At 39.0% G+C, this 19942-nt stretch overlaps 1 protein-coding gene across 2 annotated transcripts in view; it reads right to left on the reverse strand.

The window, feature by feature from the left end:
- The window catches only part of LOC115415393 (MAM domain-containing glycosylphosphatidylinositol anchor protein 2), a 200537-nt gene that overhangs the window by 44924 nt on the left and 135671 nt on the right, over positions 1-19942 (reverse strand). For both annotated transcript variants that reach the window (XM_030128949.1, XM_030128948.1), the window contains exon 10: positions 9677-9949. In XM_030128949.1, the coding sequence (XP_029984809.1) occupies positions 9677-9949 (273 nt within the window). The remainder of the gene's footprint in view (positions 1-9676; positions 9950-19942) is intronic.

A 19942-nucleotide genomic window follows, 5' to 3' on the forward strand; every position in this document is an offset into this window, starting at 1 on the left:
CCCAATAATTTGCATAAATGTCCCATGAATGGACTTTATTTATATAAAATATCAAGCTCTGTGTCTTTGGAAGTCATTTATTTAATGTGTTGTTGCATCTGCTGTCTTATTTTAAGCCATTTAAGATATTTTAAGAGATGGAGATTTCTTCGAGCATATTTACAGCAAAGGCAGGTATTGTTGCAAATTCACTGGCACAAAGTTCCCTTTTACTTGAATATACAGTGTAATGAAGCAAAACGGCCCTAACACTAATATGTTATGTGTGGTGAAGCACATTACCTAACCCACTTACACTGCTTAAAACAGATACCCTGGGTGGGAGACATCAAACATAAAGTACAGAAGGCTTAATTGATTTTTTTTTTTTTTAAATCCTGTTTTTAACAGCAGAACCAATGCAATGATTCATAACAGCTCAGTAAAATCCTCCAGGCAAGACGCTGACCTTGTTTGCAGACTTCCTTTTTATTTATTAAGGCTTTATGAACATGTTTTCTTCTTAAGGAAAAAACATTTTGCCCGGCCATATGCTAAGCATTGCTATATGGTACTGGGCTGATGTGCAAATGCGGGCTTTTGTGGCAGAAATGATACTCACATATGGACACACAGCTGTCCAAGACAAACCCAACACCACCACACAAAGAGCTAACTGACTATAGGGAAAAGACATTAAAGACATTACAAGACTCAGTGGTAATTGTTTGGTTGTGTCCTTCTGGAATAAAGAATGAAATCCTGCTTTCTCTTTAGGGGAAATTAATTGAACTTGTAATGAGACCCTCCCTATCTTACTACTCAGCTATTCAGTCTTCTTTAACTTACTCTGTCTGACTAATTTGATTAGCTTGTTTTTGTTTGTTTGTTTTCCTCTTTTGTAATGTTCATTGTATCAAACTGGACTGAATGTTGTTTGTTTTTGACTCAATTTGACTTTCAGTTTCAGTGCTCTTGACTCTTAATATATTGTATAGATATAAAAGAAGTAGAACCACTAAAAAGGTCAGAAAAAAAACAGAACAGAATATATTATGTCTGCCTCAAAGCTTGACAGACTTTCAGTTTGATCACAGATAACATTATGCAGCCTTTATACTCTGACCATGTAATGTCAGTCATTGCTACCTGCAGGATCCATCAATGCCAGACTACGTCTTTGAAACTAAAATGTTTAACATTATCCCCTTTTACTACAGGGTTGAAGTTCAACTCAGATGAACTGCAAATACTATAGTTACTTTATCATTTCTAAGACTTAAAGCTAAAACAAAATGTTGACTGCAGACCAAGGCTGATAAGATCTAAACCCCTGAGACAACGGAGTGTGCAGGTTTGAAGGTAAAATCAATCTAACTCTTTTATTTGATGATATGAAACAGGATAAAGACAAAAATAACACAAAAAATGTGGATTGTTCTATCTCAAAAAGAGCCCAAGAGGCCTATTTAAAACACAGCTTAAAGAGCTACATAAATATACACAAATAAGTCAAGATGACAAAAACAGAACTCAAAATAAAGATAATGGATTGAATAAAAATCTATATTAAGATAGACAGAATGAAGAAAAAAAAAGTCAAAAGTAAATGGAAATGACATGTTTTTGTCTCTGTGTACATTCATCCTTGTCATTTTAAATATTTTAGGAAATGAACTGAACTCAGCAGTCAGTCTGCATGCAAAGGATATGGGACAGCACTCTACACATTCTGGACAGAGAAGAAGGAAGGAAACTCAACACAGGAGCTGTCCATGGTACCACCTACAACACTGTGCTGACATCCATCCCCAGGCTGTTTAACATGTGTTTACACCTTAGTTGTGTTCTGAATCACATACTAAACACTATATACTACATACAGTACATATTGTACACTGACTACATAGTAGTTTACTGTGAAGTATGCATAGTATGTTTGTGACAACATATTGTTAACGCAGTACCTTTGGTATAAATAGGTTTTTAAAACAGCCCTGTGATAAACTAATGACACATCCAGGGTGTACCATGCCTTCGCCCACTGGTAGCTGGGGTAGGCTCCGGCACCCCTGTGACCCCCTAGCTGATTAAGTGGTTCACGTAATGGATGAATGGATGGATGAAAGGATGGATGGATGGATGGATGGATGGATGGATGGACTGTTCTTAAAACAAAGCAGACTGACTGGTGTGCAATTCACTGCCAAATTAGTGGCAAGTGTTTGTGCCACAACACTTCAGCAACTCCATTTCCTCAGACAACTCAGGCTGTTTGGTGTATGTAGAGAAATGATGTTGATTTTTCACTGTGCAACCACTGAGTCCATACTTTGGCACAGAATCACCTGCTGGTTTGGGGCTCTTGACAGTCAAATCAAAAACTCAGATTCATAACCTGGTGAAGATGGCGAGTAAGATCGTAGGTACGCCTGTTCAATACATGGCACGTGACCTGTTTATCCAGGCCACCATCAGGCAGGATAACAGCATTCTTTCAGACTCATTACATGCCCTGTTTCCAGAGTATGTTCTGTTGACCTCAAGCAGAAGGTACAGAGTCCCAATAAATGTTCTTTTATCCCTCTCTCAATCAAGCTCATTAATGAGCAATGAGGTGCAGTTATCAAAAGGAGGCAGCCAAATGTTGTGCACAAAGGGATCTATGTATGTATGTATGGTGTGTGTGTATTTTAGAGTTGTTTTTTTTTTTTACTTATTTTAATGTATTTATTATAGGTCACATATTCTGTGTGTTTTTAGTAGTATCTGTTCTGTTTTTTGCAGCTGGTTTTTGCCCTTGTCTAAGCCAAATTTCTCCCACAGGAGACAATAAAGTGAACCTTGAACCTTGAAAATACATTATGTGTAGATTTAGCCCATAGCGAACTATAGTAACATGTTCACAATGTTTAAGATCACCTTGATAAAAGTTATCAGGTAGCCATTAGCAGACATACATAGTGGTCTTGATTGAGAACTGGTGTTAGGTGCCTTATTAGCTCATTTTAATGTTTCAAACTGCAAGACTAAAAGCCATTTCCTGCTTCAAATTATCATTTGTAAGAAAATGTATCATAACAAATCATACCATAGCAAAGCTTAAACTCTGCATGCACGCTGGGATTTTTGAGTAAAATTCATTTGATGTATATTCTTCCTTGATGTATGTAAATAGGAACTGTGGCCCACATTCCAGCAGAGTAGGTGGTGGTAATGCACCTTAAACGCTTGCTGCCTTTTGCTATTGAACCAAAAGAAGAAGATGAAGACTGTAATTCATTGTGGCATGCAGTGCATCATTCAGAACGCTCAATGGGCATAGTGTGAAATTTTGACAGGACAATATGTATGCAGATATCTTTTCAGGTTTAGCGCACGTTATTTACTTTTGTCAGAATCAGTGTGCAAGTAGACAGTACATCATTTCAAACAGTCCTTGACTCTTATGACTCCAAAAACTCACATGTTGACTTTATGGCCTTCCTAACAATCATCAACTCACTTAAATTTTGGGAAGGTAACAAACAGCAGCTGACCTTAACAACTCTGCAGCACCCCACAGAGGTTAAACATGTGAACCTCCCCTCTGTTAGACTGGAGGAAGCCTTTTGAGTGTCTGTGTTTTATTAAAGTGCAAAAGTGTGAGCGTGTCACTAAAAGGCTACACTCGCACAGTAGACCTTAGAGCCCCATTCAGATTTAATGTCCAGATCACATTTTGTTTTGTTCAGCTGTTCACAAGCCAGCACATTTGTGAACAGATATGAACAAAGGGAAAGAGTATGAACTGAGACAATTCAGATCTGTATCAGATTCCAGACCACTAGCTGAAGTCATCCAAATGATTATTGAATATTGAATCATTTAAAGTTTTCAAAATGTTATAAATAAATGGATCATATAAGTAAAAAAAACTGCTTTGGGCCACTTTTACCTGAACATCTGAACAAGGAAATGACTGATTATCTGTCATGGATTATCCATCCATCCATTTTATGAAGTGCTTAGTCCTTGTGAGGGTTGTGGCGATATCAGAATCTATCCTGGATACTGATGGTTGAAGGTGGGGTACAGCCTGAATGGGTCACATCACATGGCTGACATATACAGACAAACAACCATTCAGTCTCACATTCACACCTTTACCTTGACCAGTTAATCTGTTAAAGTGTCTTTGGACAGCAGAGAGAACCAGAGTACCTGGAGAGAACCCATGCACACACTGGGAGAACATGCAAATCGAGCCCAGGGATCAAACCAAGCTCTTATTGCTGTAAGTGCTAACCACTGCACCACCATGCAGCTCTGTCATTGATTAGTTGTTGCAATTCTTGATTAATTCATTGACAATTATTATTTTGATCATCAATAATTGGTTTAGTTAGTTTATTTTTTAAATATTTTTCATATCTTGAGAAATCTTTTTATTGGCATTTTTTAGTTGAACACATACAAATCACAAATGCAGTAAATGTACACAGTAGATCCCCTCGTTCCCCCCCTTGCCCTCCCCCCACCCCATGATCCCAGATCCTCTAAAGGAAAAGAGAACGCAAAATACAAAAGAGAGAATGTTGTGATAAAGAAGGAATAATAGAACAAAGTACAATATCCAAGTAGAATGACAATAATACAAATAAATAAACAAGTATATAGGTACATAAAATAAAATAAATAAATAAATAAAAAAGAAACAAGGGGAAATTAAATAAATAAACACAATATTGGTTTAAGTTACCAGTCTTCACCTAAATATGAAGAAATATACAAATATACTCTACTAGTTCCCATTTATCACATCAGTAATGTTATAGAAATAAGTCATAAAAGGAATCTAAACCTTGTTAAATTTGTCCTTATTTCCTCCTAGAGTGAATTTGGTCTTCTCCAACTTCAAGTGAAACATAATGTCAGTGATCCACCTGACATGGGATGGGGGTTCAGAGTTCTTCCAATTTAATAATTTTATGCTGATATGAAGCTAAACGATAGACTGTTTTGAGGAGAAGGGATGGGATTAAATAAGTTATATTTCCTCCCACTCCTTTTCGGATGTGCAAATGAAGTCCTACTTTGTTTTCATATACATGTACAGGTTTTTGTTTTTTGATTCTTTTGTTTTCTTATAATCTGTTTCATTTGTAAAGACTAAGTAGGATTACTTTTTTTGTTGCATATTCGAAATAAACTAAACTAAAGGAAACGAAACAGTATTTGGCGATGGGCCAGTAAGGTAGTAAAGGCCATAACATTGTACATTGGTTTAGTTAGTTTAGTATTATTTATCAGTTTCCTAAATTTGAATATTTCCTGAGCTCTTCACTCCTCTATGTCACTAAATGGAATACCATGTGATGATGTAATCCTGGGCTATGGAAAACATTTCTTCACTACGTTATGATATTTTTATAGATCAAACAAGTAATTGAAAGAGAATTAATCAACAGATCAATCAACAACAAAAATGGCCGCTATTTACAGGACTCGTCTGAACATATGCAGAGAATCATCCAAATTTTCTATTTAAACATATGCAAATATGTCACTGGAGCCAAATTTAGGATTTCATGATTTCTCCATCATTAGGAGAACAAATGCCATGAGAAACACATGACTAAAAAAGACTTATTATGGACATAATTCAGCTGCATCAGAAAAGACTAAAGTCAATATAAGCATTCTAAAACAGCGAGGCATTTTCCTCCTTTCCCAATTCTAACTCTTCAGAGGGGCAGGATGTAAGTATTGTGCTGAAACTCAGGGTTCCCATGACAGAGAGCCCGAGCCAAAGCTCAGTGGTACACATTACATCCCTCTGTGGGGTCTCTCCCCCGGCACAATTTAATGGCCAACTTGGCAATTACAGCCAACTCACTGTTTCCACAGATGTCCCAATGGCTTGACACAATGAGCATCCATGCACATACACACACACACACACACACACACACACACACACACACACACACACACACACACACACACACACACACACACTTGCCCCTGGCACATTGCTGTTTTAAGGCAGCCGTATTCATATAGGCCTAAGAATGGCCGGCTGCCTGACTCTGGTGTGTTTGCATGTGTCTGTCGGTATGGTAACATGTGCAGTACGTTTCCTGTGGCTTGATAACTGGATCTGTGAGTTTTATCAGGTCACTTAGGCTTGAGGCAAAAAGGGAAATCTGTTTATTACACACTAAATCAGTCATGAAAGCTAAGGGGTCTACCTGTCTTCATTCAGTACAGTGAATAAACCCCCTACAGTTAGTTTCATCTTTAAATGAGCTCACAAGTCAGCCTCACAGCCTAAGATCTATTGTCTCACAAGCTGACTGTTTTACTGGGTTCAGGCATACTGCAGCCACAACACATAATTGTGCTGATTTCATACTGTGGCAACCAAGTTACAGGATAAAATTTTATAAATCTTAAAAAATAAGAGCTGCAGTTAAGGGAATGGGGGTTGTCAGATTTCATGGATGATGGGAGGAACCAAAGTGGATTTTCTGCATCATGCTCCTGCACTCAGGGGGTTACTAAAAGAGCCTCCATACCTTTGGCAACCACTGAGTCCAGATGGTGGGAATCTGGAGCACTGGGCGGGAGGGAAGGAGTGATGGCAGGAGAGAGAGAGAAGGAGGGATGGAGGATGAAAGGGAACGAAGGGGAGTGGAGGTAGGAAGAGGGAGGGAGACTGAGCAATAGCAGGCAAAACCCCAGCCCTGTTGAGAAAAACAAATGGCTAGAGGGGACTATCTGCTCTCGTCTCTCTGCTCTACGTGTTTCACCGGGGAGAACTGATTTATGACACACATAGGAGGGGGGTGTCCATCTTTCACTCTCTCTCTCCGAGCAAGCCAGAGAGAGGGAAGAAGCCTTAAAAATGTGAAATCAAAAAAAAGGAAAAAGGGAAAAATAGGAGAGAAAGAAGGAGAGAGAGAAGGAGAGAGAAAAGATCGAAAAACCAAGTGCTGAGAAGGTATGATTAGAAGACTGCAAGGGATAGAGAGAAACAGACAATATCAAAGAGAAGAGTGACCTAAGTGGCAGAGGATCAAAATGACAAAAACTCCCCCTGTGACCCTGCAGCTCCTGTCTCTAATGGGAGGTACGGGAGATTGAAACCTTGGCCAAAGTTCCTGAGGTCACTCAGTGCGGCCAAACTAATTTGGCCCTGTCATAACAAGCAACTAGAAGATGGACACTTGCAGCTGTTGATGGAGAAAAAAAGAACAGCGTCCATCTGAAAAACCGCAGCAAGAGGGTAGGTGTGTATTATCTGAGGGAACAGGTTTACTGCGTAAGACAGAAGAGGAACACACTTCATTGACATGGCCTATTGAGATTGACAATCTATGATTTATTTCTTTTATTCTTTTGAATTAATTGTCGATCATGTGGAGAGACAGACAGGCCCACAAAACACACTCTGACAAGGACTGTTAAATGTTTGAGGAGCCAATCTTAGCTGTCTAAAAAATTTACAACGAACACTCTAATTACCAACTGAGTGTATAATGAACAACGCGGAGTAGACAAGCAGAATAAAAGCAAAATGACTGCCAATGAGTGCCAGGTGGGTGAAGCATAATGACAGAGGATCCATTTTATAATGCAAAGTAATGTGTGCCTCAAAGAGTACAAGGGAACAAATTGTATGTGTCTTAAATACAACTTCATACCTATGCGGTGAAATGGTAAGAATTAATTTGTGGTATTATGGATCTACTGTAATTACCGGAAAAACATGGTTTGAAATTAGAAATAATCATTCAACTAAGCTTAAAGTCTTAAGCTACCTTTAGCTTTGTTGTTTTTGCAGGGTTGAAATGAGCATGCATATTTATTTCTTATTCTCTTTTCTTCAGATACAACTAGAAAATACAGGAAATATGAGCACAGCCTTAAAAGACACACTAAAAAACTTAAATAAATGTGTTTCAAAGGTTAAACTCACTAGTCTGACTTCTGACCTCATGACAAGAAGCAGCACAAACAGTTAGAAACAATGCGTTCAATGACAGCTGGTGTAAAACATTAGAAAAAATAGAGTGAATCTTATATTGGGGGCGGCAATGGCTAAGGACGTAGAGTCCAATAACCGCAGGGTTGGCCATTCGAATCCCTCTCTATCCTAGTCATGTACTGTCGTGTGTAGTCATTGCCTCCAGTGTCACTCAAACTGGTGTATGAATGCATATGAATGTTTAGTGGTGGTCAGAGAGGCTTTTTGGTGTGAATTGGCAACCAAGCCTCCATCAGCCTGCCCCAGGGCAGCTGTGGCTACAGTTGGAGTTTAACACCACCACGGTGTGAACGTGAGAGTGAATGAATAATGGATAATGGATCAATAATGTAAAGCACTTTGGGGGCCTTGAAAAGCGCTATAGAAATGTAATCGATTATTATTATTATTATTGTAATATTAAAGAAAATAAATACTAAATACTACCACTTTGGTTTACAGAAGCTGTTTTTTTCCTGAATCTTTTGTTTTTACTGCTGAACATACTTCACCTGTATCCAAACTGTATCTTAATACTGAGACGTTCGTGTGTGTGGTCATTATAACATTACTAAAACCACCAACCTAATATTGGTCTAGGACTTTTGCACAGTACTGTATGTGTATAAAACCCATTTAAAGGTGTATATATTGATCTCAAATACAATATTTACAAGCACACTGACAGAGTATAACAAGTGTGTATTCCATTATGAAATTTCCAAAGTAGGGCTCTTTCCAAAAGGAACATTCTCCTTAAACCATATGGGATATTAGGATTTTAGTATATGGACACATGTACTGGAATATTGGTCAAATGTATGATTTTTACTCTACTTTGAACCACCCAGCACTCTGTTCATGGTCAGTTTTGGTAGAGACAAAAATCCACTTTGGTAGAGTTGGATGCCCAAAGGAAAAGTTCACATTTCACTTACTATTTTTGTGAACATTAACCCATAAAGACCCAAACACCTACCACTGACCAAAATCATCTACTGATCTAAACTGTTTAATCCCTGTTGATCCATCCACTAAACCTATCACTCCATGTAAATATTTGGTGTAAAATGCAGTTTCATGGTCATCAAATATGACCCATTTGGATGTTCAGAGACTCTGTAGTGAACGTGCAAACACCGTCATCTTCTACAACATTAATTCACCAGTAAAACCCATGGAGCTGGATCAATGACAGTGGATAGACACTCTGGGTTTATGTTCAGTTAATGGTAGATTTTGCTGAAAAAGTGAGTTTTGCTTCAGTTTTCTCTGTTTTGATATAATAACCTTTGAATTTACTCCAAAGATTCTTGAAAATCTACATGTCCAGTGAATTAAATACAGAAAAATACATGATTCATACTGAAAAACTCAAAATAAAGAGGATAATAATATATGGTGATGAATCACTTAAGAAAGGGTCAAGATAGAAAAAAAATACCACTGGGTCTTTATAGGTTAATGATGATAATATTAGCAGGTTTTTGGTCACTAGTAAATGCTGCAAACCTGAACATTTCAAGAATCTGAGTAATGAAAAAGGAGGGTGTGTTGACTTGGCAAACCTTGAAAAAAATGGGTGCATGTAAACAGGAATACTGTTGATCTATACCTTTTAATTTGGTAAACGTAGTCCAACATTCTGATTATATAAAGAATAAAGATCAAGCATTTCAATCTCACCTGTAACCTGGAAAGTGCATTTGCCCGTTCCAGCTTCATTGATGACATTGCAGGTGTACTCGCCCCAGCCGTCTCGGTTCAGATTGCGGATGGTGTACTCCGTCTCATCTCTTTGGGCGTCGAAGGCTCCAGCGTGAAGCAGTCGGTTTGAGAGAAGCCACTCAAATCGCAGTACACGAGAAGGGTGGGCACGTAGCACCCTGCAAGTCATCACCACCGGCCTCCCCAGGCCCTGACGCATCTCCATGTAAACCGGCTCCACTGTCGGAGGGTCTGAGTGGGACACAGAAAGGCTCAGACGAGTTCAGCAGATATTTGACAGGGACAGGAAAGTATGGGAAAAGACGTCAACCGAACAAAATGAAAGAAAAAAAAAGCCTAGGAGAAAGATGGCAATGCACAAAAGAAGACAGTAGTCACTGTAAGACAGATGCTGTTCAGATGAGATCCTTCTTGGTCAGACAATACCTGACCTCCAGAGATATTTACAAAGAAAAAATATCTCAGACTGAAAAGAATCAGCAAAGCTTAGATGTGAAGATACAATGAATGAGGGAAAATCTTGACAAGGACATGTTAAAAGTGCAATATAAAAGGAAGACACTCTCAGCAGGATAGAATTACTTTAACCTCACAAGCAAAACTAAGGACATAACTGCAAAGAAATATAGAAACTTTACGAAAGACCACCAACATATGGTTGAAGCCTGTAGATGCTGAAAGAAAGACGAAAAACATTAGAGGACAGCACAGTTTTTGTAACATGAATGGAAATGGTGAGCAGAGAGAAAAACAATGTGAGTTTTAAGTATATTTTAAGAAAACTTAGAACAACAAGCACTGCAAAGTCAATGCACCACAGTGATAAATGGAAAAAGATGAGAGAAAAACAATTGTGGGGAACAGCAATAGGTGCGAGAAGATCAATTTTTGCAGAAAATTAGTACAATGTTCCGAAGAAATCAGTCACGCTTCATGGAAAATTGGTAACAGGATGATGAAGTGCACCTCAAGCTTTCAAAATGGAAAATTAATAACTTATTTGAGTATCTGACAGGCTTCACCTCTTCTCACAGAGACAATGCAGTGGTGAATTATTTAGCCAGTCATCCTTGAGCGAAGTCTGGGGCTGAGTACGACGTCAATGAAACCTAGACCCTGCTTCTGCAACCTTTATTAGATGTGATTTTTAAATTTTATTTCAGCCTCGCAAATGTCTTTTAGATTGTCTCGGTGACATAATGCGCGTGTAGAAACGGGGACGTAAATGCTTTTGTACCGCTGCATTGAAATCAGTCATGAATAATTTCTCAGCCTAAACATCTTTGTTCTCGATGCTCTCGTACAGTTGCTTGACAAAAGTCACGGCGAGTCTTGAAAAACAACAGTAGATGCTGAGGAGTAGAGACTTAATGACACAGAGCCCCTTAATTAACTGAAATTTGCATAATTTCTGATAGAGTCAAGGAGAGGCGGTAGCTAAAGCCCAGGCTGGGGATGTTACCAAGTAATCTGTTACAGATCACTGATTACCTGATTGAAACTGTAATCTGCAACATAGTCTTTGACATTATGCACAGTCAGTAATATAATCTAATTACTGAGCCTTCTAAACATGATAGGATATGTAATTATATGAAAAGTTTATTGAAATGCAGAATAAATAATTTAATAATTCTACTTATTTTAATCAACAAAACCACCATTTTGAAAGAGAGAACATATGGCGTCAATGTATTTTTAAAAGATATAAGTAAATATTCACTTTTTTCTGCAACACTGTGTGTGTGTTTTTGTGTGTTTTAGTCCAACTAACTTTATTTTTTGTTTTTAATTTGTTAATTTCAGTCAAGGTTAAGGAGCAGGGCAGGTCCTTCAGGCTAGAGAGGTACACAGGGAAATGTGGGCTGTAATCATACTGACTAGAAACTAACACACCAACATATAACAATCCAAAGAGGGATTTTACTTTCCTGCATCTGCTGCTAATTATCACTCAAAAACCCCAGGATTCGAACAGCAGCTACTATGATTAATGACATGCCATTAGATCGGATAATGACCGGCTAAAATGTGAAAAGGAATAAATCATCGCACGCGGGTTGACAAAAAAAGTAAACACAAATTTTGCAGGAGCTTTCTGCTGAGGGAAAATGCTATTCACAAGGTGAAGAGTGAAGTGTCTTTCATCGTCACTTAATAAAACATCAACCAGGTCCCTTTATAAATGTGCATCACCTGAGCTTTTGCCCAAACCTAGTGGCTTATCATTGACTCTAAAAGATGGGTCAGAAACTCTACTTATCACTTATCACATAAAATTGTAGTTTTGTGTGTGGCGGTGATTCAGAGTCCAGGTCCACAGCCTCCCTGAGTGACACTAAACCAAATTGCAGTAAGGGCATTTCCATTCACAAAGAAAGACGAATGGAGACAAGGTCTAGGTCTAGCAAATAAAAAGAGAAAAAAAGAAATCTCTTATATAACCACAACATGCTTTAAACAAGGGCACATGCCTCATCTCCCCCGTGCAGCTCCTGTGAAACAGCTGCCCAGCGAACGCAAGGAGAAAGGAGCGAAAAGGTCCTATGTGATATTCCCAGAGCAGGGCCCGCCATGGTTAGAGTAGCGGCGAGGGCGGTGGGAGCCCTCGGTAGCTGTAAGTCACAAACTGAGGGAAAAACCCCGAGCACTGGCTGAGATGTAATCCATCATCAGTCACCGGCGAATACCTTGACAGTAATGTGAAGAAAAACAACATTTAGGAGCACAGAGGCCTTCTCCCCATGGTCCATACAGACTGCCATCTACAGGGAGGAGGACAGAACAAAGACCTGGGCAGACTTGGGGGAAATACGCATGTGTGTTTTTATATGTGAGTGGCAAGCTGATGCGAATTTATGTGCATGCATGCTCCTGCATTTCTGGAATACCGCTTGACTGGTTTACAATAAACTTCAGCTTCAAACAAAATGGGTTTCTCTCTTCTTCACTGGGCTTAGGGTGAATGCATCTAAAGAAGGACATGTGATTCCTAGGGGCAAGCCAGCAGGAATAAATTGTATTTTATGGCACATGCACATATAGTATAGAATGTATATAACATATTCCTTCTGTACAGTTTGGGAAATGCTTCAAGAAAAAGAGAAAAATGTATTAATCACCCGGGGCACACAAAAAAATCAAAATATGTAAATAAGGCGGAGAAACACAGTCGTACTATTGTGAATTTGTGTGCTTTTGAATGTGTTGCAATGCCTCTGCTGATATTCAAGTCACTAAAGGTCATCGATTCTCTGGGAAACAATGGAATAGGACGATCCTACAGCCTCATCCAGCATAAACAGAACAGAATATCAACATGTTTAGAGAGTTGTTCTGGCCAAAATGTTCAGGAATTTAAGAAAGGGGTTGAATTTACCAGCAGTGATGATAAACCGGCCAATGAATGATGATCAGGGTTCCTACACATCTGAAATTCCTTAACTTTTAAATAACTTTTTCCAGACCCTAATTTCCAGATGTCTTGGAAAAAAATTTGAACCAGTCTTTATATTTGGGATTTATGAGCCCGTCAGTTGTCAGAGAATTTACATTTACCCATTATGAGTTCTACCAACGATCATACGAGGCATGTTGAATAGCTCACTCACAAACAGTGTGTGGACATCATCTGTCCGTTGAAGCAGCAGTGAAACTTGACAACACCTGGGTGGGCCTTAAAATGGGTTGTAGGAGGATAAGAGCAGAAAGCTGGGCATTCAACTCGTCAATCTGCCCAAATGTTTTCTGGGACCTAGCCTACTGTATGTGCTCTCACACAAACATTTTAGCTACGCTAGCAAGCGCCTTTAAAAAAACAGATCAATCCTTTTATTTTTTTTAGATATTCATAATTTTATGTTTTAGAAAATAGAACAATGGTAACAATCTTGGAAACATGAATATTTTTCCATACATTTGTTTCCATTTTGCATACTTTTCCAGACCTGGACATTTATAAAATCAAATTCCATTCTTTTCCATACTTTCCATACTTGCGTAGGAACCCTGGATGATAAACACTAATTCTGGTATCTTTTGGCCTAGGTCGCTTTATATCCAGGTATATTCTGGGCTGGGGTATATGTTGGCCTGTTACACCAGCATTGACACATAGTAATGTTGATTTTTTTTTTTAATGCTTTAACGCTTTTTAATGGACTCTCCTGGTTTTGCTTTATTTTCATGACTACTTACATCGTGGATTCTCACTGAAGGCATCAAAACGATGAATGAACACATATGGAATTATGTAGTTAAAAAAAGTGTGACATAACTTGAAGCATGTTTTATATTTCAAATTCTTCAAAACAGCCACATTTTGCTTTTATTACTGCTTTGCACATTCTTGGCATTCTCTCGATGAGCTTCATGAGGTAGTCACCTGAAACATTTTCCAACAGTCTTGAAGGAGTTCCCAGTGATGCTGAGCACTTGTTGGCCATCTGTGGTCCACCTCATGCCATTTAAATGAGAAGGTGAGTCAAAACTTTTGACTGGTAGTGTACTTTTAGCTGTGTCAGTAGACTACTCTGCTAAGCTTCATTTGTGCTTATCATCGTTCATTGGCCGGTTTATCATCACTGCTGGTAAATTCAACCCCTTTCCTAAATTCCTGAACACCTTGGCCAGAACAACACTCTAAACATGTTAATATTCTGTTCTTTTTATGCTGGACGAGGCTCTGGGATCGTCCTACTCCATTGTTTCCCAGAGAATCGATGACCTTTAGTGACTTGAACATCAGCAGAGGCATTGCAACACATTCAAAAGCACATAAATTTGCAGTAGTAGTATATGCCTGGGGTATAATCTGGCCTAGGCCGCTTTAATCCATTATATATTCCAGTCAGGGGTATACTTTGGCCTGTTACACCAGTATGCGTTATTTTCACTGCTCACTTCAAAACCATCAGAATCCCTTGACAAAAACAATACACGAGAAGCATCTAAAAGGGCTGTCTGAGGCAAAAATACTCTAAATACTGTGTACACTTAAACAGATGATTTTTTTAGTGGGTTGTTTTAGGTGGCTACATTACCTCTTTCAAGCCTAGAGCATCTTTATGGTAAATTTTCCCTGCATTCACACAAGTTGTCGATACTAGTATCAATTAGCGTATGTTCTTCCCTGCTGTTGTTGCCCTAGGCTGTTGGAGGTTTTGTTGGATTTCTTTTCTTTATAGTATTTTCAAAACCTTGACCTGAATTTGTTAAGTGCCTTCATTATTGGTGCTACAAGAATACTATGCATACATTCAGTATTATGTTGTTAAGTCTTGTTATACACTTAGAGCAACTTTCCAGCATTTATTAAGAAATTAATCTCTAAATTACCCTTACTTTGTCCTCTTCTATTACTTTTCTCCTTTAAGCTGCAACAGTTGTGACATTTGCGATCACTGTTGATACATCCATTTACTTATTTATGGGCTGTTGACATATCTTGTATTAAAACGTGACATGGCGATGCTTTATTCATCACTATGTCACGTTTCTCACGTCGTTACACAGATGCACAACAGCCTTCAGCTGCTGTACGTGGGAGTAAAGAAAAACAAGGGCCTTGTTTTGGATACAAAACAAAAGTATTCTTGTGGGAGACTAACCTTTGTAACGTAACATGCTTCAATATCAAGTCTTAATAGAGGAAGTAGCATTCATTAGGAAGTCAAACAGATATATACAGAATATGAAATGATAACCCTGATTCACTGATTCATAATGAGTCCCTGTGTTGAATAATGTAGAGAAACGCTGCTGTGCATCAAAGCGCCCTCTTTCCCTCATGCTAAAGCCACTGCAATCAAACAATGAACTTAAGCACCATCTGCATTACCATTTTATTATTAAACTTAGGGGTAATTTATGAAGCTAAATATACAATTAATGATAATCAATGTCGACTCTTCAGTGCGAGAAGTGGCCTGGTGATCCGTTAATAGGTTTAGTTCAGTCATTGACAAAGTTATAAATTATTCTGTCTTAGCCTTGCACACGCTTCTGTTTACAACCTACATATTTGCTGACCTTTTCTGGTGTGGCTTTGATGCGGCTGATCAGTCCAATATTGTTCCATAAAAAAAAAGGTTATTAAAATTTCATCCCCAAATACAGTGTGTGAGCCCTGCTGTAATGCAAAAGATTAATTTACTGGCGTTAGGCTAATGTGAATCGCTCTAATATGATTCACATTAAAGTGGGCCTCAGGGGCCAGCATTGCAGGCCTTCTTGATGCAGAGAGGGAAATTAATTAAAAACAATAATCGTGTAATTCTGCTCATTACTTTTGCACACACAGTAGGTCTTTATCCTGGTGTGTCTTTTTGATGTGCGTCAGATAGCGCCGCGTTCGCTCTGGGGGACAATCGCGCGCTTGCATCAGGCAGGTGTCATGGGCAACGTGAGGAGGAACAGAAGGGAAGTCTGGATAAGAGATTCCTGTGCATCTGGGCTGATGCAGAGCTTGATAACTCTCGCTGTGATAGACAGTGGTAACTAGGACAGGAGACCACTCTATACCTTCTCTTCCTTCTGTTTCACTGTGTTTCTTCACTCCCGCTCTCAAGCCCTTAGACCATGCCAAGTCAGTTTGACTAAGTACATTAAGGTGTCACAGCTTGGGATTTGGCGTTTGCAATTCTATTACAGCGATGACTCTAAAGGCAGACGTCTTCCATTCCCTCTGCTTCTCCTCCTGGCGTTGCCTCTGCCAGCCAACAGATGCAGGTTTTTACATATCAAAGCTGTTGACTTGCCAGAGTCGTTCCTTCATGCCTCTAATGCTCTTTGCTTCAGAGGACTGTACCTCGGTCCCTTGATCAAGTTACTAAACGCGGCTTTGCACATGGCTCACCACCAAAGGCGGGTGGCTCATGCTGGGACCTGGAAATGCAGGCGAGAAAAGCATCTCAGGGGGATTGGCTTGTGCTTACACACCATGAGACAGGCCAACAGTAAAAAGGGAGGGGGCATACCGACAGACATATGGAGCGAACAACAAAAGCAAGGCTGGATTCTGTTAATAAAGTAAATTGTCAAACTGAGGAAAAATTAACATGCATTTGGCCATGTTTCAGAGTCAACAGTTTGCCTTGACGTATACACACACACTGAACACGTTCTCCCCATTTTTGCTCAAATTGTGTCAAAGCAATGTAACAACTCAAGTGCAGATTGTTTGTACTTTTTATCTCGGGCTTTGATGCCAGCTATCAATAAGTAACAAGACGACGAGCAGAGCTGGCTCTGAAGCGAGAACATGGCAGAATGATTGATTTATCAATAGCAAAGGCCTAATAACTCTCTTCATTATGTGTCCTGCTTTGAAGATGTCGGAACAGATGAAAGTGCTGCATGACATCACGAGCTGGAGTGCAGAAGAGGTGCTTTGTTAAAATAATACTACTTAATGATGCATAATTGTAATAAATTGTGTTAAAAGGAAGAAACAGAATTATCAGGAGTGAATTCAAGCACTTCACTCAATCTGTGTGCACGCTAGTGGAACTCATGTGAGTCATCCTATGATGCAACATCATGCTAAGGCAAAGAAGAGGAATACATTTAGTTTAGTTTGTCTTTCATGAGGCCTTGGAACCTCAGGCTCCCCCTTTTTTGGCATCGAAGGCACGACTCATCTATCCCAGTGTCACTAACAACAGTCACTCCCCGATAGTGACCCTTGTCCGCTGTCACAGAGACAAGGAAAAACCAGCAGTGGTTTGTGAGACGAGGTGACCTTTACTTCTCGCATGTCAGAGGAGAGTAATCTCGCTCCAAATGGTGATGACGATGACCTCCACTCTTCTGCTCGGGTCACTCAAAGGTTGTAGACTGTCCTGGGAATTGCACTTTGGTTATACCCTACTTTGTGAAGATTTCAGGTAACCTTGAAAATTGAGTTTGTTTTTCAGCTTTAACTATATCATTTTGGACTTAACTGGGACAGCCTTGTAATGAATGTAAACCATAGGCTCTGAATTTTAGTATTCGGCATACATTTAGTGCATTGTTAAGTTCCTATGCTTCCTCTTCCTCTGTAAGATCATCTGTCATACTGGACAACAGGCCAGTTGCTGATCCTACATACTGATGCCGGATAGTCTTCTTCAATTCCTTAATGCACTCTTTAAAATAAATAGCTTTCATTCTCTAAAAACCTTTTTAATTAAGGATTAACGCATTATATGGTTTTACTCTCCTATGAGAAGAACTATTTTTGACTCAGTGCATGGAAGACCCTGCTTTGCATGTCTTCACTATGGTTTATTGAGGATGAGGATTACTAAACAAGAAATTTTCAATAACCAGCATGCATGAACAACAAAAAAAGAAACATGAATAATGACATCGGTAGACTATAAACGTTTTTGCTTTCATTTATAATCATGCTGACCTGAGATAAATGCTACACAGAATACAGTAAATACCCCCACTGATCTCCAACCCAAACCAGAATAACTGTGACCTATTGCTGCTTGTGTTGGTAAACTTCACTCTGCTGGAGGCGAATGCCATTCATTTTTCTTTCACCAACTGAGGCAGAGATGATATGACTAAGTGTCACATGACTCATGAGTCTAGGCATTATGTGATGCAACACTTGGTCAAACACTCTTCCATTGCAGTAACAACAGAGGCAAAAATCAAACATATGCTTACTATAAGTATATGTAAGTTGTCTTAGAAACATATTTGTTGGGTCACACTGATATATGAATTTATGTATGTAGTCATTTGACAGACTTCCCAATACACATTTTGGCAGCTGATATTTTCCTCTGTTTGTCAACTACTTAATACCAACTAAAAGCAAGCATATGGCAGCTATTAAAAATCTCTGACCTGCGCTCCACTACATTTAAAAATATTCTACATTTTATACTCCTGCACAGATCCGAAAGGTGTATTTATTAGCAAGTTAAGCTATAATGCAGCTTTTCACATTAACTCGGGAATTTCAGAACTCCTCTCCTACCCGTGCATATTTCATTAAATCTATAGTAATGTTAAAATATAGGGCTTGGGTAAATGTTCAAATAAAGGTGGTTGTGAACACATTTATTTAAAAAATAGAGCTTCAAGGAACCCATTTAAATTTGCCCCGAATGAGTTATTTCTATTGCACCACTCCCTCCTAGCACGAGGCAGCAGATCTAGCGAGCGTTACTAATTAATGAAGGGCATCTTAGAGTCTAAATCCTTTGTTTACTTTTTAGTGTCAGCATTGGTGCATAGCAAAGCCACTAACCTCTGATATGGGCTGTCATCACTGCATAATCATAATCAATTCAGCTGGAATTCAACAGTCTTCTTCAAAGCACATCAAAACTTCATTAATTCTCTTAGCACAGCGCAGTGGGAAACAGCTAAGCTGAAACGTGAATGCCATAGCAAGGAGCACAATAAAAACTCTCCAAAAATGAGGGGCAAAATTATGTGCTAATCCTTGTTGGCAAGAACGGGGGCTGCTCTTGTACCAATTCAATCAAAATATTTGCAGTGTCAAATTCATGTTGAAAGACAACTCAGGGTGAGCTGCTGCAATTTACTTGCTTTCTGTAGTTATATGTTAAGCAAGTCCCCTCAAAATAGCAGCTACAATGGAGAGATTACTAAAAATGGCAATATATAACATAACACATAAATTACATTACATTTTAAAGTACTGCTACTCAGGTTCCCTCTAGATTATGGAGTAACATTGAATGTACGGATTATCTAAGTAGGCCATGAGGAAAACAATGACACTTTTTCTATTTCGCATTATCATTTGCCAGAAAATCGTGAGTACCCGACATGGGCTGCTTTCATTTCCTTCTCATCCATCTTCCGCTCTTTTTTGGTGGAGAAATATCCCCAGCTCTTGGATGACTGACACTGCTTTGAATCCTAAAGTCCACTTGAAATATTCTATTCAAATCTCCATAAATGAATACAAAATGAATACTTGTGGGAGTGAATTAGCCACCCGCTAATTAGCTGCTAAGCCATCTTTGAATGTCAGGTCTGAAAGAGGAAACAGGGTTTCTCATTGGGCATCTGTAGTGGGGGGTCTGAGGCCATTGGATATGATACGCAATCTTTAGCTCCGTTTTGATGTGAGCACGCACACACAAACAAAAATTCACGTAAAGAGACACTAATAAATGTTGACATGAGTATCTACAGCTCTATGCCTCTGTTAATATTAGTCTTTCTCGGTTTATGCTCTGTAGATAA

This window comes from Sphaeramia orbicularis, chromosome 24 (genome assembly GCF_902148855.1).
Source record: "Sphaeramia orbicularis chromosome 24, fSphaOr1.1, whole genome shotgun sequence".
Taxonomy (NCBI): Eukaryota; Metazoa; Chordata; class Actinopteri; order Kurtiformes; family Apogonidae; genus Sphaeramia; species Sphaeramia orbicularis.